This window comes from Glycine soja, chromosome 9 (assembly GCF_004193775.1).
Source record: "Glycine soja cultivar W05 chromosome 9, ASM419377v2, whole genome shotgun sequence".
Classification (NCBI taxonomy): Eukaryota; Viridiplantae; Streptophyta; class Magnoliopsida; order Fabales; family Fabaceae; genus Glycine; species Glycine soja.
The window spans coordinates 47,403,192-47,429,173 of NC_041010.1; the positions used below are offsets into that span (position 1 = coordinate 47,403,192).

General features: G+C 33.4%; 4 protein-coding genes, 1 non-coding gene and 2 pseudogenes across 5 annotated transcripts; 2 read left to right on the forward strand and 5 right to left on the reverse strand.

Moving 5' to 3' along the window:
- Nucleotides 1-75: 75 nt before the first annotated feature.
- Nucleotides 76-2,262, reverse strand: LOC114425350 (putative GDP-L-fucose synthase 2). The gene is made up of 3 exons (XM_028392245.1): nt 2,064-2,262; nt 1,786-1,865; nt 76-1,281 (listed from the first exon to the last, which is right to left on the reverse strand). Exons 2-3 carry the CDS (start codon nt 1,805-1,807, stop codon nt 323-325), a joined length of 981 nt encoding a protein of 326 aa, XP_028248046.1. The 5' UTR covers nt 1,808-1,865; nt 2,064-2,262; the 3' UTR covers nt 76-322.
- Nucleotides 2,263-7,082: 4,820 nt separating this feature from the next.
- Nucleotides 7,083-7,154, reverse strand: TRNAQ-UUG. The gene has a single exon. It is a non-coding gene; the product is annotated as a tRNA-Gln (tRNA).
- A 1,498-nt stretch (nt 7,155-8,652) lies between these two features.
- LOC114425351 (probable WRKY transcription factor 33) lies at nt 8,653-11,702 on the forward strand. Its single transcript, XM_028392246.1, has 5 exons — nt 8,653-9,088; nt 9,209-9,367; nt 9,889-10,517; nt 10,624-10,785; nt 10,909-11,702. The coding sequence occupies exons 1-5, from the start codon at nt 8,861-8,863 to the stop codon at nt 11,360-11,362; spliced, it is 1,632 nt and encodes a 543-aa protein (XP_028248047.1). The 5' UTR covers nt 8,653-8,860; the 3' UTR covers nt 11,363-11,702.
- A 281-nt stretch (nt 11,703-11,983) lies between these two features.
- Nucleotides 11,984-14,827, reverse strand: LOC114425352 (CASP-like protein 4B1). Its single transcript, XM_028392247.1, has 3 exons — nt 14,411-14,827; nt 13,253-13,388; nt 11,984-12,541 (listed from the first exon to the last, which is right to left on the reverse strand). The coding sequence occupies exons 1-3, from the start codon at nt 14,674-14,676 to the stop codon at nt 12,350-12,352; spliced, it is 594 nt and encodes a 197-aa protein (XP_028248048.1). The 5' UTR covers nt 14,677-14,827; the 3' UTR covers nt 11,984-12,349.
- Nucleotides 14,828-15,656: 829 nt separating this feature from the next.
- LOC114368568 lies at nt 15,657-18,024 on the reverse strand (annotated as a pseudogene).
- Nucleotides 18,025-18,796: 772 nt separating this feature from the next.
- LOC114367470 (soyasapogenol B glucuronide galactosyltransferase-like) lies at nt 18,797-20,781 on the reverse strand. The gene has a single exon (XM_028324658.1). It carries the CDS (start codon nt 20,514-20,516, stop codon nt 19,029-19,031), a length of 1,488 nt encoding a protein of 495 aa, XP_028180459.1. The 5' UTR covers nt 20,517-20,781; the 3' UTR covers nt 18,797-19,028.
- LOC114368569 lies at nt 20,628-25,286 on the forward strand (annotated as a pseudogene).
- Nucleotides 25,287-25,982: the final 696 nt, after the last annotated feature.

A 25,982-nucleotide genomic window follows, 5' to 3' on the forward strand; every position in this document is an offset into this window, starting at 1 on the left:
ATTTGATAACCAACTTTGAATAACTTGGATTGTGTGCAAGAGGTAGAGCCTAACTAAACTACTAATAGAAATACATATTTGAAACAAAGGCAATATGATTGTGAAATAACAACTCTCTGTTCATAGTTTTTAACAACGGTTCTTAATCTCATGATCTCTAGAAAACACGGAAAAAAAAACTGAAATTTTCATTGCACATAATTGGTACAGAAAAATTGGTCAAGTACTGTTCTCTGGATAATTTTTTTTTTAACAAAAAATTCTTCGTTGTGAAATAACAAGTACTTATAGAATTTGACACCACATATTCTGTTTAACCGAATCATAGATTGACGTTCTCCAAGTACCATTTGTAGGTATCAGCAAGCCCATCCTTGAGTGAGACTTTTGGTGTCCAACCCAGACTTGCAAGTTTGGAGCTATCCATCAGCTTCCTTGGAGTCCCATCTGGCTTCGTAGAATCCCAAACAAGATCACCCTCAAATCCCACCACTTCCTTCATCAACTCGGCCAATTCCTTAATAGTAACCTCCTTTCCACTCCCTACATTCAAATGCTCAAGTCCGCTATACTTTTCCATCATGAAGACAACTGCATCTGCCAAATCGTCGACGTGCAAGAATTCCCTCAATGGACTTCCTGTGCCCCACACCACCACCTCCTTGGCACCATTGACCTTTGCCTCATGAAACCTCCTCATGAGAGCAGGTAACACATGTGAATTCTCGGGGTGAAAATTGTCGTATGGTCCATATAAGTTGGTGGGCATTCCAGAAATTGCATCCCACTTATGCTGAATTCTGTAAGCCTGGCACATTTTGATCCCAGCAATCTTGGCAATGGCATACCATTCATTGGTGGGCTCTAACGGTCCAGTAAGCAAAGCATCTTCCGGAATCGGTTGGGGTGCATATTTGGGGTAAATACAAGAGGAACCCAAAAACAATAGTTTCTTAGCACCGTTGCGATAAGCAGAATCAATGACATTGGTCTGGATTTGGAGGTTGATGGCAATGAAATCGGCAGGGTAGGTGTTGTTGGCATGGATGCCACCAACTTTGGCTGCAGCTACAATGACAAATTCAGGTTTTTCAGAGGCAAAGAAGGCTTCAACATCAGATTGTCGAGTGAGATCAAGCTCGGCATGGGAGTGCAAGACCAGATTAGTGAACCCAAGTTGAGTGAGCTTGCGAACTATGGCCGAGCCAACAAGACCTCGGTGGCCAGCGACAAACACCTTAGCAGATTTGTAAGCTAAAAATGAATTTGATGACAATGCTACTGAAAATACACCGGAAGAAAAAAAAAAAGTCAGGAACACATTTAAAATCAAAGAATTACTAAAAATTTTGACTAATTCCTTTTGAAATTTGAATTTAATAAGAATGCCCTTACACTGTCATCTAATCATAGATTATCATGTATAGTAAGTAGGTTAACTTTATTGATAATTATTTTAAAAGTCATATCTAGGATGATTTCTGACTAGTTACCAGTAAAAGAATCTTTACGCTGCATGAAAACTAATCTCATTTTTTTTTTGCTAGAATGAGTCGGCAAGAATGATATTAATACTTAGACCAACATAACTATTCTAACAATCACCCTTTAATCGATCAAACTCTAGTTGAATTCAAAGTTCTAACAAAAGTTTCAGGATATGTAGCACTACTCATCTAAGAATTAAGACATTCAATTCAAGTAGGGATTCATTTCAAGGGGTTTCAATTATTAATTCTCTATGCAATCAAACAGAGAGAAGACATGAATGAAGAGAAGAAAAACCGTTGTTGTCTTGGCTTCCCATGCTTGTGTGTGCTGGCTGTTTTACACAACAGTTAAGCTATTCCAACTTCAAATCAAACCTGAAACGAATCAACAACATTAACAAAAAAAAAAAAGCAACTCATTTAACAGAGGAACATAAAGCTCAACAACATCTACACATGTAACACCCCACCATCCAAATCAATGAACGACACAATTATTAAAGTCTCAAATCTGAAACCCACTTCCAAAACGACGAAACAAAACGAGGGGAGCAACAAAAATCGAATTTTTACCTCGAATTTGAAGCGAAATAAAAACCTTTTATTGAGAGGCTTAAACTAATAGTGGAGCGGTGATACCTAAGAATCCGACCCAGATTGAGTTGGATTCCGACGACGGCAAGCTCAGATCTGAGAGATTAAGGCGAGATCAAATCAGAATCTCCTTCTCTCACTCACTCACTCACTCTATGCTGCTATAATTCATTTCGTTTTTCACCATCTATATATATAACAGCAACATTATCTTTTGCAATATTATTATTACTACTATTTATTTATTTTTATTATATTCAACCGTCGTTTTTTTTTCAACCAATCCATTTTAAATATAAATGATATACTAAATATTTATTATATTTAATATATAAGTATATTTTAATAAATATATTTAATAAGATATTTGTCTACAAGGTATAATGTTAGAGTATTTATAACAAGAGTTGCTTAATGAGTTATTTAAAAAAAAAAATTGTGTCACAAGAAATTTTAAATTACTTAAAATTGGGGAGCATTACACATAAAATAACTATTAAACAACTTACTATAAAGTTTAAGGTAGAGAGACACAAATGAAAGAAAAAAAAATTGAATATTATTTTAGATAATGTTCAAAATGAGTAAATCAATTTTTACATGAATAGATCGAGTCTTATATAACTATACTTGTAACTAACTAAACTAATTTATAACTAACTAAACTAATAACTAATTTGTAACTAACTAAACTAATCTATATCTCTAATATCCTTTCCAACTTGGAAAAAATAATACATTTACATCAAAGGAAATGAAAATAAAGTCTAAAAAATATATGTAATAAAGCCGGAAATACATGGATCAAAACTTTAGTTTCTAGAAATCTTTGACCAATTTCGGTTTTCTCAATCTTCTTCCAAGAATCTAAAGCAAGCATCAAAGCTTAATCATCACGCGAAATCAACAACAAAGTCATTTAGCAGAAGCTCAAATCATCAATCCAGGAAATTATCAAAGTTTAACCACCAAGCAAAAATTATATCTCAAAGTTTAACCACTTGACAGAAACAATAAGGCTTAACCATCAAGAGCATAAGCTAAAATCAATGCTTAACCACTCAAGATAAAAGCAAAACAACAATTCAGTGCTTAACCATCCATGGCAAAAACTTAAACAATATTTAATCACCATGGACAGAAGCTTACATCAACAAAATAGAAGAATAACAAAATCTATCTTCAATGATAATTTTTCACAAACACTTTGTAAATCAACAACTAAGGCTTAACCATCCATGACAGAAGCTAAAAGAATACTTAACCACCATGAAAAGAAGCTTAAAATCATGAAATCAAGCCTAAAAGGCTGAAAACAATAAGCCAAAATCTTCAAAAGTATTTAATGAAACACCTTGTAGGTAAAAACTGGGTAGTGTTAGACATGGAGAAACTTACTCTGGCTATGCAAATTATTGGTTTTACAGTAAGGTTATCATCCTCGTTGTTATGGATTCAATCTCTTCAACCAGGTTTCCCAACTCGTTTTCGTTCGAATTTGTAGGATGTGGCCACCTAACAATCCCTTGGTTACGACTATGTCAATTTCAGCAACTCTCATGATGCCGCAAAAGCAATTGATGTGCTGAATTTCACTTTGCTAAATGGCAAAATAATTAGAATAATGTGCTCAGAAGAGTGGCGCAACTAATGTTTTCATAAAGAATTTGGACAAGGTGATTGATCACAAGGCTTTGTACGATACATTTTTTACTTTTGGGAATATTCTATCTTGCACGATTGCGACAAATGCTTTTGCCCAGTCTAAAGGCCATGGTTTTGTACAATTTAAGAGTGAAGAATTTGTAGGATTCAATGACTAAGGCTGAGTTGAAGAGAATTATTTTGGAGAATATGGAGCTATTACTAGTGTTGTAGTGACAAGAGAAATCATAAATCTGATATTGAAATTTCACTTTGACGAAGAAGGAAAAGATAAGTGCAGCAAAGAAAAAAGAAAAAATTATAATGAATTCATTATTCTGATATCATGATAAAGTTCAAGGTAAAAAGATAGAAATGAGAGAAAAGAAAAATTTGAATATTACTTTAAATAATGTTCAAAATGAGTAAATTAATTTTTACATAAATATATTGAGCTTTATATAACTATATTTGTAACTAACTAAACTAATAACTAATTTGTAATTAACTAAACTAATTTATATCTCTAATAACTTACCAATAAAAATATTTATGAAAGAGAAAAGTAATTAAGTTACTTGAGTTAAGGTGATATAAATTGAGTTGCTGAATATCATTGAAAATATTCTTAGTACACTAAATTAAAATTATATAATTATGAATTTTAGGGGATACATCGTTGTGCGTTTTTCATGTCAAATGCCAAAATTAAAATGGAGAATTGTTTGTACCAAATGCATTAAATAGTCGTGCCTAGGGTACAATGTAAACACAGCAACTTCCATAAACTTTCGTGCGTCCTGGAGCACCGACAATGGTTGTGAGATTTACAAATTACAAGTGATTGCATGTCGTGACAACCAAGTTAGATTCCTCCTCACTTGAGTATTATCTCCAACGCTTTTCTTATGATGGGTTGTCTTTTCTTTTTTGTTTGTTTGTTAATGTGGGTTGTTTAACTTAATCAACATTCCTTAACATATTTCTTTTCTCTTTTGGAGCAATTGACTCCGTTTTCTTTTAACAAGTACTTTTGTTTATACTTGCAACATTGCTAGATCAATTTTTAACAATAAATATTTTTGGGTCTAGAATCAATAGAGAAAGAGGAGGGGAAATTAATGTTCTTATTCAAAATGAAGTCCAAAATCGGTGGTCACAATTTATTAACAAGTTTGGGAAAGAGAGAAATAACGAGAGCGAGTTAACAGAGAGAAATAGACCAAAAATTAATTTTGACAAGTACGACCCATTTAAGCAACTAATCATTTGGAGGCAAAAATAGTAAAAATTCTTATGTGTAATATATGTAGGATTCATCACCCATAAAGGAGTTAATAGCAAAATGAGGAACACTACTGTAAAAACAGACCTCCGAATTTAAAGAAAAACCAGACTGGGCAAAAGAGTTTGCCAATTTATTTTTTTCCCTAAGAATATGCACGATGAGGCACTACTGGAATTTGGCTTTAACATTTGCAATCTCAGAGAGAAAAATTAGGCTGAGTTTTTTTAGGATTAATTATATAATTGATGTGTTAATTATAATTAAAAATTTATTGGGTCCATTTGTTATAAAAGTTCAATCATATCTTTTAATCGTTTAAAATATTACTGTTATATCTTTTCCCTGGACTCTATTAGTTTGATTGACAAAAGTTTTGTAAATAAATATTTTTATATTGATTGTATTGATAATTAATGTAAAAATATTTATTTATATCATATACAAATCTTAACAGATGTCATTTTTTAAAATTTCTTGTTTTGTATTAGTTATATTAACAAATGAGGTAAAAATGTTTATTTTTGTTAATCAAATCAATGAAACTCACAGGAAAGTATAATATATTAGAGACTAAAAATAAATTTAAGCTTTGTTTAACCAAATTAAAATTATTTCTTGTCCCATTAATAAAATTTTGTGCATCCGCCACTAGTAGTAATTATAATAATAGGATGTGATCTAGGTCTAAAATTAAGAGGTCCAAAGATTTATTTGATATGCTAAATTACTTTAAATACATAATATGATATTTTGTTTTGTTTTTTTTTTTTGGTATTTTCCTTTAATTCCTAAACATTAGATTATGACACTTGTAGGATTGTTATTCATTAGATTTGCTATTTATTGTAAAGTTTATACTATATTTTTTTATCAGCAAATTTATACTATATTGAGATGTCGAATGAAAAATACCACTCTATGTTTTATCTTCTCTTTTAGATTTTTCTTTAGTGTTAGTCCTTTTTTTTTTAGGTTCTTTAAGGATAGTCTTAGTTTTATAGTAACTTGTTTTATTTTTGCTTCTCAACAGTACCCCTGAGGGAATTTTCAATCATAATTTAGGGTTGAGATTAATCATTAATTATTTTCACATAAAAAACTATTTTCTTGTTGAAATTTATATAAATTTTAAATACTAATATAGTGGACTTATAAATAACAAATTTGTCTTGTGTTATTCTTAGTTTTATTTAAATTTTAAATACTAATATATTATGTGTGTGTTCACAATTAGGCGAATTTAAATTAGTTTTCATTTTTAGTTTTATGTAATATTTTTATACATTTTTTATTTAATATTTTCTATATTTTTGTATTTTTTATATAATGTTTTCAATATTTTATATTTTTTATATTAATACTAATTATGTAAAACTGAGACATAATCATAATAACTATCTATACAAGCAAGTTGACCGTTAATATTATTTTTATTTTTTAATTTTATGCTTGTGTTTAATTTTATTGTATATTTTATATTAATATATTATGTTGTTTTTATTTTAAGAACTAATTTTATTAATAAATTATTTTCTTTTGTTAATATTAAAATAATTTATTAAATAAAATTAATTAATAATATTGTATAGAATTATTAATTTATTTAATGATAACTGTAAAAATTAATTTGAAAATAAATTAATATTATTTGACAAATTTTAAGTTAATATTAGTAAAAAAATATTAAAAAGATTTATTAAAAATTAAAAATAAAAACTATTTTAAATTCCTGAATAATTAATTTAAATAAAAAACTTACATACTTTGAAGTCGTAAATGATTTACGACTTCTAATAAATATTGGAAAAAAATTAAAATATTTATGACTTCAAAAGGCATAATTAAAAAAGAAACAAAAGTCAAATTTTTTAAGACTTTAGTAGAGACAACTGTAGTTGAATATCATGCCTTATTCTTTCAATAAACAGTTTAAAGTAAAACTCTTGCCTTGAAAGCAAAATATAGTTACTTTACATTTTATTTCATAAATGAGTTAAACAAGAATTTTCCTCTTTCAAAGGACGGAAAAAGGTTTAAAAATCTTTTCATGAAAAAATAAGAAAAAGAGGTCCTACCGGGAGTCGAACCCAGGTCGCTGGATTCAAAGTCCAGAGTGCTAACCACTACACCATAGAACCATATTTGTAAGTTCTCACCTGATTTGTTATTTAATATATTTAACTTTTATATATCCATGACTTTCCCCACTCTGATCTCATGAACGAACACGCGCGAAAGAACACAAATTAAATCGCAGAAATTATTATTATTTTATTTTACATTAGTCTTTTAACTACTATTAATTTAATGCGATATCTATGCACACATACACGTTCTTACTCAGTACAAAAACCGTGTTTTTTCCAAAAAGGAAAATAAAGTACAATTTTACATGTATTATTACAAATTAGTTACCTACAAGGTGTTCATAATATAACTATTTATTGGCTATAATGCAAGGTGCCAAGGTGTAGCGTAATAAATATACCTACATGCCTGCATATCTTATTGGCTTCAGATGGCATCTCCAGCAATAATTTATTCTCCGTTATCTCTTTCAGTAACTCAACCCAACAAGAAATCTTCACACATAAAACAAATCTAAATTAAAAGAAGCGTCTAAAGTTATTTAACCACTTCAAGAAATGAAAAACAACCAATAACCCCTCTAACAAAACGGTCCAATAAATAATTGATCATAGACATTATATGTTTAGTTTGTTTGATAACATTGGTACCACATAATCAGACAGGAACTCGATCCAATAACACATCCCATCCTATGTTTGCAAGGCGCCCTTCTCTTTCTATCAGGTGAAAAAATTATTGTATGTTTCATCTCTATTTAGTCTTCCACAAGTTTCATGTGATACATAATCAAATTTTATTAATTTTTTTTCTTATTTCAAAATATGATTATGTATCATGTAAAAATTGTCAGAATCAAAAATATATAATGATCTAAGATTACATAATAATTTTTCTTCTACTTACATCATATTTTTTTTTATTCCTATATTGTATTCATTTTGCAATCATAATTTCTTTCCTAGTTTAGTAGTGATGCAACAACTATCTATCCAATAACAAGTTTGTTCCTTAAATAGCAAAGACTAAAATAATGAATGATTTTAATGATAGTATAAAAGAGACTTATATCAAAAGTACAATTTTATAAGAACTGAAAAAACTAAACTAAGTGTATTTTTGGAAATCCGGTGAAAAATTATTTGAGGCAAAAGTATTTTTTATCAAGCATCATAATGTTTTATTTTTATTTTCATTTTGTTTTTATCTGGTTGATTTGCTTTGAAATACATGTCACACCAATTTTAACTGAAAATCAAATATATACTAAAATTAAAATTGTAAAACATATTCTTATTGGAATAAAAATAATAATTTTTTTATAAAGATTAAAACCATATACACATACTAGAGAAATATTGAAGCCTACATCTTAATAATGTAATAAGGGTAGTAAATGGCAGGTTGTGAGGCAGCCCAGTCAAACCCACAAGTCTTGACCAAATTCAGTTTTCCACGGTCAAACATATCCTCAGCTTCCAAGAAGCAGCTTCCAAGACTTTTTTGCTGCTTATCACAAGCTTTTGCCTTAAAATCATACATCAATTCTCTCTCTCTCTCTCTTCTATATCACTATATTGAGTCTTGTCTCCTCTCCTTATATCATGCCATAGACTCCTTTTCCAATATAAATTCAAATCCAAAGCAAGTTTTTTCTTCATTGCCACCCGAATTTCAATAGGACACATATCTTTGATCTTTCACAGTTTCACTCACCTTCTTTCAACCAATAATAAACAACAATATTACTAGTAACATGACCATGGGAGATCATAATAACTGGGGAACTTCTGAACTTAGTCTTAATAATCAATATCAAAATCATAATCAAGTTGGACTTGATGTTCCTAAATTCAAGTCTGTTCAACCTCCCTCACTACTCTTCTCTCCCTCATCAATCTCCCCTTCTTCTTACTTCAACTTTTCATCTGCTTTCAGCCCTTCTGAGTTCTTGAACTCACCTTTGTTTTTTCCTTCTCCAAATGTAAGTCATAAACTCTCTCATGCATATTGACAAGTGTGGTTTCATGTTTTGTGGCATTGTTACTAATTGTGGGTTTTCATTTCTTTGTTGTTGTTGTTGTTGTTGGGCGTGTGGTTTTAGATTTTTGCTTCTCCTACTACTGAGGCTTTGGTTGGCCAGAGCTTCAACTGGAGGAACGGTTCGGGCGAAGAACAACAGCGTGGCAAGGAGGATGAGAAAAACTCCTCCGACTTCTCTTTCCAAACCCAAATTCAATCTTCCTCAAACATGTTTCAAGTGGTGAGCACTGTTTTTTTTTTTTTTTTTTTGTCACCATTTGAATTAAACAAGTATATTATTGTGTGTGTCTTTTTGGTATTATTTCATCATCAAAGACACTTGGAGGCCGGTTCTTATTTGCTGTTATCTACATATTTGGACTTTTTTTCTTCTATTATTAGCTTCTTCTGACTTGTATGTCTTGTGGGGTCAGTTTCTTGTTTTTAATGGTCCATTGAATTGTCTTCTTCTTTTCTTTGTTCATCTCCTTTTTCTATTTTATTTTTATTGGTATAAAGACGGTTTGAAGGGCTAAAACAAGGTTCATAACTTGCCTAGCATATTCCAAGTTGAAAAAGTCTAACCTAAAAGTATGTCAATGTATTTTTATGTTTTGACAAACAATAAACTTCATTGTAATGTTATAATCAAGATGCATAATTCATAGTAAACAAGGTTTGATTAATTGATGGCTTGAAACATGTCATTCTTGTCATTATTTGGATTTGTATTCTAAATACTTTGTTCTACTTGGACAACAGGAACCGCTTAAGAAACAAGACATGTGGAAATTCAATGAACCTACAAAACAAACTGATTTTTCACCTGAGCGGACAGCAACAAAATCTGAATTCCCTTCAATTCAGAGCTTTTCCTCAGAGATGGCAGAAGGAAAACCAGAAATACAAAGTAGCTCAGTTCCCGGGTCTGGTTATTTTGACTACACAAGTGCATCTCAGTCTGTAAGAGAACAAAAGAGAACAGAAGATGGGTTCAACTGGAGAAAATATGGACAGAAACAAGTGAAAGGGAGTGAAAATCCTCGTAGTTATTACAAGTGCACACATCCAAATTGCTCAGTGAAGAAGAAAGTGGAGAAGTCTTTGGATGGACATATCACTGAAATAGTATATAAGGGCCAACATAGCCACCCAAAACCGCAGTCTACTAGAAGAACAAACTCTCAATCAATTCATCAACCTTCTTCGTCTTGCACAAACTCAGGGATAACTGATCATTCAGTGGTGACTCTAGGAAATCCACAAATGGATCATTTCTCCATACAAGAAGATTCTTCAGCTTCTGTTGGAGAGGAAGAGTTTGAGCAAACACCGCAAACCAGTTATTCCGGAGGAGACGGAGATAATCTTGGACCTGATGCCAAAAGATGGTAAGATAAACAAACTACAATCTAATGACCTGATCCACTGTTTTAGAATGAAATTGCATAGTTCACTTGGTTTGAATATAACTAATTCTTATTCTCATTTTTGCAGGAAGGGAGATAACGAAAACGATGGCTATTCAGTCTCAGCAAGCAGATCTGTTAGAGAGCCTAGAGTTGTTGTTGAAACCACAAGCGAAATTGATATACTTGATGATGGCTTTAGGTGGAGGAAATATGGACAGAAAGTAGTCAAAGGAAACCCAAATGCAAGGTAATTAATTAACTGATGAAAACAAAGACCCTTTAGTTAATGGTTCTGACTTCTAAGTGTTGCAATTCATGTTGTTTGTTACCAACACCATAACTTAACTGTTCAGAACATTTCCATCTGCAGGAGCTATTACAAATGCACCGCCCCTGGTTGTTCAGTGAGAAAACACGTTGAGCGAGCCGCACATGACATCAAAGCTGTGATCACAACTTATGAAGGGAAGCACAACCATGATGTGCCTGCTGCACGTGGTAGCGGAAAATATAACCCGAACAGAAATTCTCAGAACAGCAACATATCAGCGCCTATAAGACCCTCGGCAGTGAATTGTTATTCTAACTCATCAAGTTTCACAAATTCTCTCTATAATAATACTAGGCTTCCAGCAACTGGAAATCAAGAATCATTTTCACTGGACAAGTTCAAGAATCCTGGAAGTTTTGGCTATTCAGATCTTAACAGACCAATGGGTTCACATACCAATCATGCACAATACACAGATGCTGCAAACTCAAGGGCCAAGGATGGGAGGAAGGATGATTCATTCCTTCAGTCATTTCTCTCAAAGGACTTCTAAATTTGGAGTGGACCACAACTTTACATATTATCCTGGACATGTTTTTGTATAGCATGTAGGATTTTAGTTATTCACAGCAGAATATAGACAAAAAATTGCAAATGTTTACTTATTTACCTCTTTTAGATTAGTGACTGGCACTACAGCCATAGTGACAGAAAATTGCTGCTATACCTGTCTGCCAAGTTCTTGTCCAAATTGAAACTTCAACTTTATCATAGGATTGACTGATGAATTCTGTTATTCTTTTGTTGTATTTGTAGGGAAAAAAGGTTCTTCTGGAAGAATCTTACGATATTTCATTAATCAGTAGCATGTGTGCTTGTGTTGGCTATTTCTACTATGCTCTTTCTAATTTTAGTTTTTATCAAATGATTTGTGATGAATATCAGGAGGTCCAGGACTTCCATAATTTGTACCAATATCATCACCGGGATTTGATAAATTTTCAATTCATAGTCCTTGATGTGAATCATAGTCCTTAATGCAATTTTTGTTGATAACGATATGTTAACTGACATCTGATTTAATTAGAAAAGAAAACACAATTCAGGAAAATTTCCACGCCTGAAAAATTTGTGATAAACTGTGTCTAAAGGTTGAAAGTTGAACCCTCTAGGATTTTAACAAGTCAAAATTCTTTTTGGATGTACATTAAGTAGTCAGATTGCAAAGAAACAAAAAATGAAATTCAGTTTCTAGTCTTCTGACTTCCATTGCTTGCGTCTCACAGTCAGATTCAAATAATGCATTCACCACATCATCTTTTTTTGGTCACATTGGTCAATAAACAGTCTCAAGTACAAGAAACATGACTAAACATTACATGTATTCGTATATGAAATCAATATCAAATCTCACTGTATAACATATGCACGGAGCCAGAGAGGTGAGGCCTGACTCCTTTTCTCATTAATATACATAAAATTGTGATTTGTATAGATGTATGAAACAATAATTGGATGATTTTTTGCAATAGTTCAGACTTCATATATAAGGTTGAGTTGATAATTTGTAGCCTGAAATGAGGGCTGATACTGCTAGACACAAGAAGGCAAAAATTGACATGCTAATGGCTGCAGCTGAAGAGTCTGTGAATATATTGTCTGCCCCTTCCCTCATTCTATTTGTTATTGGAATTGCTGAAGATGCTGATGATATCAAAAGATATGCAATGATCTGAAACAAAAAACGGTTCTCGAAATTAACATTTCATAGTCCTTAAAAGGCAAATATTTCATAAATCCTAGTCAATCATAAAGGTTTTGAATAAACAAAATAATCTAAAGCTTTGAATTGTTCAAAATGAAGCCTCAATCAACCCATGTGTTATCTGAATATTATATGGTGGTGCCATATGTAGGACTAATTAACTTGTTTAAGACAATATATTAAGGCCAATAAAATTCCCATCCCCCCTTGTGATTGCATTATTGAAGCACTTAAACATCATTGAAAGTTGTACATCCTTAGAAAAACACTTAATTTTTGTTACTGATTTTTTAAAGCTAGATAAGCTTTCATTTTCATTACTTCCGTAGGGGTAACTTGAGAGACAAGTCACAAGTTTCCAATTCAATCTCTTCAACATCGGTGATAGCTCTACGACTCAACCACAAAGGGGCAACAAATTAATTTAATTTGCAATATATTACAAAGCATCTCATCAACATACCAAAAAGGTTATTTAATTTTAAAATTTCCCAAACATACTCAAATTAACAAAAGTCGTCTGAAAATGAAATTCCTTTGTGAATTGATTTCAACTTAAACTTAAACACACTGACTTTGATTAGTGACTCCTCACTAGCCATAGAATCAGATATGGGATAAAAAAAATAGTGACAGAACCATTGAAATCAATGAAATAAGAGAAAACGAATGTCAAACCTGATCACCAAAAAAGTCAATCATAGCTGCCATTCTTGGCTGAAGCAATTGTTTTGCGGTGGAGAGTTCCTGAAGTAGACGGAACGCTTGGGCTCCAGTGTACAAACTAGACAAAATCGCTATAGCAAGCAAATACCTACAAAAACCAATTCAACTTCATCACTCTCGTGAATCCCACTATCTAAAAAGCCTAAGTTAAAGACATGTGATACACCTTATATTACATGAATTTAATTAAAGACATGTGATACATTTTATATTACATGAATTTAATTAAAACATCTAATTTTTTTTATGTTGCCATCCAATTATAATTTGTATGTATGATAAAGATTATGTAATTTATAATAATTTCTTTAAAGTGTAATTTTTTTGAAACAAGATCATAAGTATTCTTTACAAGAAACAATTGAGTGGATCATATAAAATTATTATATGTGGAAAAAAATTCCATTTAAATATTTAATACAATTATATATTCTGTGCTTAAATTATTGGCTAAGTTAAAATAATTTCATACTAATTATTTAACACAATCACCATTGATGGTCTTTAAAGTGCAATTTGATTCATAGGCTCAAAATAAAATTAAACTCATTATATTTCTAATTATAACATTATGTAATAAAAACTAATAAATTATCCTAACAACTTTGACAAACTAAGGGGTGTTTGGTTTGGTTGTTTTCTGTTTTCATTTTCACTGTGTTTAAAATGTGTTTGTTGGATTTCTAAAAACATTTTCAGTGAAAATGAAAATAGGAAACAACCAGAAAATGAAAACAATAAATTTTTCGTTTTCAATATTTTCAGTTGAGAACAGAAAACTCATTCCGGGTAAAATGAAATTGTGGGGAATAATTTTAAGTAAATCTAAAAATGCAAAAAGACAAGAAGTCAATATATCATAAATTTTCATATTTTTATTTCATGAAAACAGAAAATAAGAAGTCAAACCAAACACATTTTTATAATTCTAATCTTTTAAAAATGGAAACAGTTTCTTTTTAAAAAAAAAACAAGAAATGAAAATGTAAACCAAAGACAACTATTATATCACACTGCGATTCCGAAATCAACATTAATAAAAACGAAAATTTGACCAAAACCCACACTATTCATCATCCAAAATTTTCAAAAGGGGTGTGATGTTTCTACCTGTACTCTTCATATTTATCGAACTCTCTCCAATCCCCATGCTTATTGCTGGCCATGATAAAGAACGAAATCAGAGAGAAAAGCAGAGCGACCCCTCTCAGTCCCAACGACCCTCTCTTGATCAAGTCCTCCCTCTTCCACCGCCGCAGGATTCCGCCGATTCCGCCGTGGCTCGCCGGCGCGAGGTGGCCCTCACTCGGCGCAGAAGGCGCCACCGGCGGAGTCTCAACGTGTATCTTCGGCGAATCACCGTCGAGATTTGACATCTTATTATTGTTTCGGATTCAGATTTGAACGAATTGAAGTAAAAGAAAAAAAAAATTGAACGGGAAGAAGACACCTTTGTTTTCCGTGTGTAATGTATTGGTTTTTTCTGTTTGCTTATGTAATGTAATTAAGGTGGCAACCAACGTTGGTAAAATCGTTAGTTATGGAAGTTAACGAAGTATCGGGGTAGAGTTTTCCAGCGAACGATGAAGCGCGCGTGAGATAAAACCTTAGATGACGTGGCGAGATGGCATTGGTTGGAGGAGTGTGGAGTACGATAAAAGGCAATGACAGCTGCTACAGCAATGTGCCTGGGTGGACATGTAGATAATAACATGGGAAATTTGTTCTTACCCTCATCCTCAAAAGCCTCAAACCCTTCTAGATAGTATTCAGGAAAGGTGTGCTATTTTATTAATGTGATTTAAATATAACAATTTATATACTCATCATAATTGTTGTGTAATCATAATTGTCATGGACTAAAAAAATTGTCTCAAAATAATTATTATTTTAATTTTTAATATAAAATAATATTAATTATTTTTTTTACTTATATCCTTTTTAATATATTTCTTATAATATTAATAATAATAAAAAAATTTATAAATGAATTAATGATAATAGAGTAGCAGCTTAGTAAGCCCACTTTGCCAATACTGCTTGCTACTCATTCTGGTTTTATAGATTTTAGATATGGGCAAAGCCTATATACCACTTTCTAAAACTTTTTGCAAGCTTAAACAGAATATGAACATAGAACTGTAGATCTTCCCAGCGAACAAGGCTCCCACCTACTAGGGTAGATATATCATATATGTAGCCTTACCCTTACAAGTGGAAACTGTTTCCATGATTTGAACCTGTGACCTTCCGGCTCACAAGGCAGCAACCTGACCTGATTGTTGTGCCAAGAATCACCCTCATAGAACTATGAGTAAAGATTTATTCCTTCATTTCAGCCATGTAGTGTGCAAGAGTTTCTATTCTGACAGCAATATATCTTGCCATTATATTTACAAAGAAGGTACATGAAATTTTGTTTCTTCTACACACACACACACACAATGTTCCACCGGTTTAGAGAAGCCAACTGACTTTCTTTCAAACAAAGTTGCTGCAAGCTAGCAATAATTGTTTACTTTTATGATTCAAGCCATTCCACAAACATCAAAATATGCCATGCAAGTGGCTCGTTAAAATCTAAAATCTTCTTATATCAAAAGAGTGCACAAAATAATTAGCTGGCTCAACTTAAAAATTAGCTGGAAAATAAAGACACTTAGATGTTGTTCCATCTTATTTTTAAAATGCATCAGCAATACATGCGGAATCACCAAAATCACTCTTCCATTTCAATTATCTAATTTGTTTTCTCAAGTTCTCTTGATACCTACAATGATTTTAGTTCATCCAACAACTACATCAAGTTGTTGTAAGAGGATCCACCCTCCCCTATAGTCTTCTTGGCAGCATCACCAAGTTTTCTTGCTCTACTCATTTCTCCGCCCTCTTCTTTTCCCATCAACAGAATGACAGCCTTCGCGATCTCTTCTCTTCTCACTGCTGGATCCACACCAATATGCGTCCAGAACTTGTTCTCTTTTGATCCCACTGGGACTCCAATTTTCAAGACATTAACTACAAACTTCTCATTGTAAAATTGGTCTGCAAATACAGGCCATGTGACCATTGGCAAACCAACACTCAAGCTTTCAAGAACGGAGTTCCAACCACAGTGAGTCACAATCCCTCCTGAGGCAGGGTGGTCCAATATCAGCAACTGGGGCGCCCAGTTCCATATGATATAACCCTTCTTGCTTTCTTTCATCCTTTGCCCAAAATCTTGCAGGAAACTCTCTCCATCCTCATCTCCATCTCCATACCTTTTCCGAATAACCCAGATGAAATCATGACCAGAATTTTCAAGCCCGTGAGCGATTTCAACAAGCTGAGCATGAGGGAGCCTGATTCGGCTTCCAAAACTTACATAAAGAACTGACTCATTTTGCTTAGAGTTAAGCCAGTTTAGCCACTCTTATTCTTGCACAAGCTCCTCCTTGTGTCCCCTATTGGCCTTTTCTTCATCGCACTGATTAATTAACCCAGGCTGACACCGGTCCTACACTCCAACACTTGACCCCCTTTGTGCTCTGATAAAGTTGTTCATAATCACCTTCAAGTTCATGAAAACTGTTGTACAGTGTTCCATAGCTTCTCCTCTCTGATTCGTATATAGCATTCAAATGATCTGTGAAGTAATTCTTAGTCCTTACCCATTCTTCCACCTGCAGAGTGGTAATCTCAATGTTATGTGGAAGGCCAGGAATTGAAAACCTCTGGTTATTAGAATCCATCCTTTCATGAGGCTTATGCTTCCGCATAAAATGACCAGCACAACTATTGAAGTAGCTTGAGCTGTAAAAGTAAAGCCTTGGAATGCCTAGTTTTGCAGCAAACTCCACTGTCCAAGGATAAAGCATGGCAGTTATGATACATTCTGGTTGCATATCTTGAAACAGAAGCTCTATTTGATCTTTGAGAATCGATAGTACAAGACTGATTTTGTCCAACATTTCTATTGAAGTGATATCTTTGACATTCTCAACCCCATCAGGGAGACCTACTTGGGATGCTGGGAATTGAATCACATGTGTTCTGATGCAGTTTCCACAATTAAAGTCACTGTCTATGGCCTTTTAGAATGTCAAAGCATTAGCATGGGTAGTGATAATGGTAACACTAACCCCATGCTTGGAAAATAGCCTTGCTGTGTCTACCATGGGGATCATATGGCCAGGAGCTGGATATGAAAGAAAAATTGCATTAAGTTGCTGGGGTTGAGATTCTGTCTTCGTGACTAGTTAGAGATGAAAAAAACTGGTCACACTTCTCTTTCCAAACACAATCAGAGCCTTTTCGATCTTCCTACTCCCAAGAGCATTTCTTCATGTGGCAAGTAATATTCTTTTTTTTTTTTTGTGGTTATATATTTAACAATTGTAAGATTTTATTGAGAAAGAAAAGATTTATTATACTTTTATATTTTTTATATGATATATGCCTTTTTTCAATAAAATTTACTCCTTTTATATGCTTGAAATAAAACTACCTCTGTAAGCTGACTTTAATGTTTTCCTTCTTTTTATATGGCCTGTTGACTTCAAAAGTTGTCATTAATTTGATTATTAAGCCGGTTCTTGTTTCTCCCGTTATTCTTGACATCTATACTTGGACATGCTTTTTGATGACCTTCTGAATTGTCTCTACTTTTTTGTTTTATATTCTTAAATTACTTATTTTTAATTTTCCTTTTTTATATTACATCCTAAAACTATGACATCCATCTGTGAAGGTCATTATTATATATTCTCTAAGATCTTAAATATAAGAAAAAAATATATTTCTTAATCTTAAATATAAGGAAAATTCAATTATTTTTATTTTATTTAATATTATTATCTCTAAAATATCTTTAATTTGATTGAGATGTTAATTTTAATTATTTTTTTTATTTCTAATATCAAGTTCTAATGAAGGATAAGTTGAGAAAAAATTACTTTTTAATTGAGATTGATGATATTAAATATCATTAACTAACTTTCTTAGTTAGTGTGAATTAATTTTTTATTCTTCTTATATTTAAAACTAGATGGACTATACGGAGTGTCTTGATGTTTTATATTTTGGACATTAATCGTGTTAATGTCGTGTTTAATACCTCTGTTAGAATCGACACTTCATAGTTCTAAAGTGGTTTCGATGACATCAATGATTTTAGCTCGTACATAGATTTTATAAAGATTTGTGTCACTTAACACATATTTTTTAGATTTTAAAGATTAATATATCTTATGTTGGAATGTTTTTCCTGTACAAATTAGTGGTAGAGTTTTTGTTAATATAGATATTTTTGGAAAGTCTCCTTAGTTGTAGTCACCACTAGCCCACCTTAATTGTGGCCTTCCTTAAACATCAAGGGTGGTGATTTAGTCTTACATTGACTAAAGATGAGTTCAATTGAGCTTATAAAATTTGAACGATTCTCACCTTACAAGTTGATTTTATGAGACTCAATTAGATACTAAGACCATTTTCTAAAATGCATTTTCATAGATATTTTTAGGCCAAAATGCTATTATTATATTTTCTCAATTGTTAACCATACAACTTAGGATTTATTTCTTCACATTGATCTCCATTTCACTTACTATTTAATAAAAGGCTAAATGAAACTTAGTACCTCAGAAACATGACTAATATGCTTGATAGAAAAAGAAAATATTGGATGCTATTCTATCTTATTTGAAACCTTCACCCAAGACTGTCACCCCATTTCAATTTTCAAGTTTCAAGTTTCTTTCTCAATTGCCTTAGATGCCTTCAATGACTTTAGTTCATCTAACAACTGCATCAAGTTGTTGTAAGATGATCCACCCTCCTCTATAGTCTTCTTGGAAGCATCTCCAAGTTTTCTTGCTCTCCTCCTCATTTCTGTGCTCTCTTCTTTTCCCATCAACTGTACCACAGCCTTTGCAATCTCTTCCCTTCCCACCACTGGAACCTCGCCCAGAGTTGTCCAGAACTTGTTTTCTTTCGATCCCACTGGGACTCCAATCTTCAATACATCAACTAGCAACTTCTCATTGTAGAATTGTTCTGCAAACATTGGCCATGTGATCATTGGCAATCCAGCACTCACACTTTCAAGAATGGAATTCCAACCACAGTGAGTGACAATTCCCCCTATGGCAGGGTGGTCCAATATGAGAAGTTGTGGTGCCCAGTTCCATATGATATAACCCTTCTTGCTTTCTTTAATCTTCTGCTCAAATTCTTGAAGAAAATTGTCTCCATTCTCATTTTCATCCTTTATTCGTACAACCCAGATGAAACTATGACCAGAATTTTCTAGTCCGTGAGCAATTTCAACAATCTGAGCAAGAGAGAGCCTGGTGAGGCTTCCAAAATTTACATAAAGTACTGACTCATTCTGCTTGGAGTTAAGCCACTTTAGCCACTCTGACTCTTGTGCATGCTCCTCCTTTTGTCCCCTATAGACCTTTTCTTCACCACTTGTGTTAGCCGAGGCACAAACTGGTCCTACACTCCAAGACTTGACCCCCTTGGTGCTCTGATAAAGAAGCTCATACTCACCTTCAAATTCATGAAAACTGTTGCACAGTGTTCCATAGCTTCTGCTCTCCGATTCATATACTGCATTCATCAAATCTGAGAATTCATTCTTAGTCCTTTCCCATTCTTCGAGCTGCAGGGTGGTCATCTCAATATTATGTGGAAGGCCAGGAATTGAAAACTTCTGCGTATCAGAAACTAACCTCTCATGAGGCTTATGCTTTCGGATAAAATATGTGGCGCAGCTTGCGAAGTAGCTTGCGCTGTAAAAGTAAAGCCTTGGGATGCCTAGTTTTGCAGCTGACTCCACTGTCCAAGGATAAAGCACATCGGTTACAAGGCAATCTGGTTGAAGATCCTGAAATAGAGGCTCAATTTGACCTTGGAGCATGGATATTCCATACATGATTTTACCAAGTATTTCTAGGGAAGTGCCATCTTTGAGGTTTTCAGCCCCATCAGGGAGGCCAAGCTGGGCTGAAGGGAATGGAACCACTTGAGTTCTAATGTGGTATCCACAATTGAAGTCACTGTCTATGGCTTTTTGGAATGTCAAAGCATTAGCAGGGGTAGTGATAATGGTAACACTAGCACCATGCCTGGCAAAAAGCCTTGCTGTATCTACCATGGGGTTCAAATGGCCAGGAGATAGATATGGTAGAAAAATTAAATTGAGTTGGTTGGCATGCAAATCTGTCTTCATGGCAAGTTTAGGTACTTCTCTTTCCAAACACAAAGCACAGCCTTTGTCTCTCTTTCAATCTTCCACATGCATGTTTCAAGTGGCAAGTGATATTCTATTTATATGACCACCATGGCCAGACTTAAAACAAGAACCACTGTGTTAATTATTAATTTGGTCACTAGGCCGGTTCTTGTTCTCCTTGTTATTCTTGACATGTTTCTTTCATTATCTTCTGCTCAAACAGTTAGTGAGAGCAGGTAGTTTTTAATTTTAACTTGTTTTTTTAATGGCCCTTTGAATTGTCTCTTCTTCTTGTCTTCTCTGTTTGTTTTTGTTGAGATAGAAACGGCTAGAACAGTTAAAACAAGGTTCAGAACTTGACTAGCCAATAAACTTCTCATTTTAAGTTGAAAGAGCCAAACCTAAAAGTATGTTATTGAAAAAATAATTTATCCTAAATAAAAAAATTAGTGTGTGAGTCATGGACAATGTTGCTTTTTTTAATGCGTTTTATGGTACTAAGGATATTTTTCTAGAATTACACCCTCTTGTATGACTTGAAAAGTCACTCTAAACTTACCTGAAAATATGACTTTTAAAGTCACTCTAGCGGCCAACTGAAAATATGACTTAAAAAGTCACTCTAATAACCAACCGAAAATTTAATGCGACAGAAAAAAAAGGGAGAAGTTTGCTGGAAGAGATGTTTGCGGGAAATGCATCGACTGAGATTTGGGAGGGAGAAAGAAAAGTTGAAAAAATATTTCTCAACTTAAACTATACAAAATGAAGAAAGGAGTTCCCTATAATAAAATACTATTCAAATATTTACCTGAATCATATGAGACTTAATTTTTTTTTTTCAAACTTTCATCCATTGTCACCTTCACCTTTGTTTTAACATATGTTAATGTCTTTTTCTATGTATTAAAGGCCAATGAACTTTGATAAAACTAATATATTAATCATATATAATATGAAACTTGTATTAAGATATTATAACACTTGAATAATGAATATAAAAAATATAATATTTGAATAATGAATAAAACATTCTGTAGAATATCCTAAGTGTACAAACGTATTTAATGCTGTATATTTTAGGATAGGAATCTGTTTTTATTTCTATCTTTATTAGGGAGATTTATTTCCCCTTTTGTACCTTAGAAATGGCTATTAAATCTGTACAGAGTACAGACAGAGAATTACGATCAATGAGAAATAATTCCTCAAATTTTGTCTTGGATAAATTCTCAACACACACGGGCAAAAGAACCATTTCCAATGATTTCTGGGTGCTTCCTTCTTCATCCACAACAAGAGTATAGCATGGTTAGCAGCAGATTAAGTACACAGTCCATATCATAACCAGAAATCCGTATCCTGAATCCTGATAGGCCAAATAGGTCTCTCCTGCCTCTTGGAAATGGCCAAAGTGAATGTTGTAATGGTTATTTGGAAAAATCAAGGGAATAAAATCCATGTTCTAGAATTGTAAGGGTTGGAGCCAAGATTGGACCTTGCTCCATTTTTTAGTAATGAAAAACTTTTCTTAAAAAGTTAAACCAACTCGCTCTAGATATTCTCATGACACGTGGAGGCCTGTTTCGAGCACTAGCCACACTATCTTTTGTGGCAGAATTTGAAGAAAATGGAACCATGCTATACTCTTAGTGTGGATGAAGAAGGAAGCACCCAGAATTCATTGGGAATGCTCTCTTTTGCCGATTAACACTAGATTCTTTAATAATAATGATATCAAATTCTTCTTACACGTATCGAAGTGTAAAATTTTAAAACATTATAAAATTGACATTATATTTTATTTTAAAAAATAAATTGCATACATTAATGTCTTAGGTTATTTGGGAGTACTAACCTTATATATAGTCAATAAAAACAAAAGTTGGTTTTATTTTTTAATCTAAATTTTGATTGGTAAAAAGATAATGACATGAATAATATAATGACTGACTTGTCACATCATAAGAAGTAAAATATGATAATGATATGTAATTTATTTTAATAAATTTTATTTTTAATTTCTCATCAATTAGTATAACATTATCAACTAACTATTATTTAATTTAACACAATAAACTTGAACATAATGTATTTTTTATATTTATTAAATTTAAATTAATCTATTTTTAAAATTAATTTTTCATTTTTTTATCTTCTATAAAAAGTAATTAACTTAATCTTGTACTTATGTTACCCCCGTGACGCATGAGTAACCACACTCTATAATAAATAAATATATAAATTATATTATAATTAAATATCTCAATAAATAAATATGCTTAAATATATAAATTATATTTTATACTTATAACAATAACTTAAATTATAATATATTTTTATTATTGGCAATTTCTTTTAACTGTTTATCTTTAATTCTGTTAAAGACGACTGCAAGTAGTACTGCTGTAATTAGCAATACTTTCTATTCATTTGACATAAACACTGTAAACATGGTTTTTCCTTAAATGGCATTAACTATATGGTGAGTTACATGAATATTACTAGTAGTTTATTTAATCATGCATAGAGGAGCAAGGCATTAGACATCAAACATGGGCCTGCAAAAGGAACCAAAAACAGCACATAGACTCCTTTCTCTCTTTCACATGTTGACAATCACAGTATACCTCTCCATTAGAACAAACACACATGGCAGAAATTCATATTCGTAATTTGCAGAAAGGTTTTTTTATTTGTTGAAAATTATAATGAAAGAGTTACTTTAACTTACATCGGGTGGGGACTGGATGATGTTGGTAGCTGTTGTGCTGGGCGGATCCTTGCGGTGGTGTCAGTGGGACCCTTTCAGTCGTATTCTGCTTGTGTTGGAAAATTTGAATTATATTTTCTTAATTTAAGAATAAGAATTTAGAAAGAGAGAATATTAGAGGGAGCAACGGTTTACTAGCTCACACCGAGTCACGCTGCATTCTCAAATTATGTTTTCCCGTTTTGCCCCTGGCTCCCCACACTTGAGCAAGATAACAAAAGAAAATCCAGAATCCAACTTCAATTCTTTTTCTGCCACCGCACCCAAGCCTGCTTCTCTCCATACGCTTTCTCCTCTTCAGCGTTTTGCTCATCGCCCGCAGCGGACCTCTCGCGCTCCAGTCTGCCACCGCCGCCGCCGGTTTAGTGCAGCCGGGGCTTTACACCAGCAAGTACTGGATCAACGGCATTCGGTTCTACTCGTCGGCGTTCCAGGACTTCATCGCCGGCGGATACCTCTCGCCGGAGTCGAAGGCTCTGTGCGTGGAAACGCCGACCGGACGCGACGTCTTCGCGCTGAGGGAGATCGGCGAAGCCGCTCGTGAAGTTTGGCCGCGGCGAGCGGATTCCTTTCGGGGACGGAACCTTCGATTTCGTGTTCTCCGGCGAGGACTCGTTCGTGCAGTCGGCGAAGCCGGCAGAGTTCGCGGCTGAGATCGGCCGGACGCTGAGACCGGGAGGTTTCGCGGTGTTCCATTTCGCGATCCCTAAAGATACGTATAGTTTCAATTCGTTCCTTGATTTGTTCAATTGTTTCAAAGTAGTTAAGTTGCATGGCTTGGAAGGCTTTGATTCTTCGATGCCGTATATACGTGAAATTGTTTTGAAGAAAGAGTGTGGTGATGGTGCTGGGAAATTCGATTTCGATGATTCAAATGGAAAGTGTTATGTTCCTGGTTATAAGCATGATTTGGTTAAGATAGCTGAGCCATTGATTGAGGAGGAGCCATTGAAGCCTTGGATTACATTGAAAAGGAATGTGAGGAACATAAAGTACCTTCCTTCAATGGCTGATATAAGCTTTAAGAATAGGTATGTGTATGTTGATGTTGGAGCTAGAAGCTATGGCTCCAGCATAGGGTCTTGGTTTAGGAAACAGTACCCTAAGCAGAACAAGACCTATCATGTGTATGCAATTGAAGCTGATAAGACTTTTCACCAAGGGTACGGGTTGAAGAAGGGGATCACTCTGGTTCCTTACGCCGCATGGGTGAAGAATGAAACCTTGATGTTTGAGATTCATCGCAATCCCAGGGAGCATGTTGAGGTTAAGGGCAGGGGGATGGGTAGGATTCAGCCTTTGCAGTCATCGTTGGGGAAGGGGGAGTTTGATGGCAAAGTGGAGAAGATACAGGGATTTGATTTTGCTAATTGGTTGAAGAAGATGGTTTCGAAGAATGATTTTGTTGTGATGAAGATGGATGTGGAGGGTACTGAGTTTGATCTGATTCCAAGGTTGATTAAAACTGGGGCTATATGTTTGATAGATGAGATTTTCCTTGAATGCCATTACAATAGGTGGCAGAGATGTTGCCCTGGGCAGAGGAGTTCAAAGTATGAGAAAACATATGATCAATGCTTGCAGCTCTTCAATTCCCTTAGACAAAGTGGAGTTCTTGTTCATCAGTGGTTCTAACTGCCCAGCATGATAGGTGAAATCCTACACTTCTTCAGTAACATTATTGTTTTCCTATTAACCTTCTACGTGTTACATTTTACCCCAAACAATAGGGAAGATTACTGTGTTTCAAATTCCTTATCATGTAACAGTTGCAATTGAAAATGAAATCATTTCTTCAAATCGATGATATTTGTTGCAGGACTCTATTATTCTTACCCCTTGTATAGATATGGAAATGGATAATTGAATTCTGTAATCTCTCTTTCTCTCTCTTTATCACTGAAGAGAATATAACTGTTCTGTTTTGTCAGTACATGTAAATTACAAATTGGTTTTTCAATGTATGAAAATAGTAATTGTTGAGGGGATCTTAAGTCAAAAGTTCCAGTTCCCTGGATAGGATGGCGTTGTTCATTGCATAATTTGAGCATCTGAGTGATTTGTGACACTTGATATGTCAATGTCATTGACCTATACTCCCATATGCATATTGCTGAAAATTCAATCAATTGAAAATATCTGGATTCTGGGGACAAATATGATCAACTTTAGAATGTAGCAGGTAGTTCTTTCCTTTGTTTTGTAATAATTCTAAATCCTCTTACAAAATCTTCTTACTAATCCTTGTAAATAAAATATTGAGTATTTTTTAAGTTTTCATCATATTAAATGTATTTATTTTTACTTTTAATATTTTCTTCATAGAGTATTAGGAAGATTTGTAGGAGAATTTAGAGAATATAACACTACACTTGTTTTGTTAGTTCGTGGTTTAGGTACCCATTTAATTTCTTGTTACTGAGAATTGTTGGGAATTTTGAGACATGCGGGAACTAAGTAAACAGTCCTAATTTTACAATTGTTTTTTCTTTGACTATATTAAAGATATATGTACCTACGAATTACTTAGAAGAGTAGTATAGGTAACTTGGCAGAGAGCTGAACCTTTGACATCACTATCACACCGAAATCTGGTACTAATTGAAGTGCTTTATTATTCCTTAAATGGATCTAATGTGGTTTCGTGGTTTGTTTGTTATTGGATGTTTATTGCATGTTAGCTATTGGGT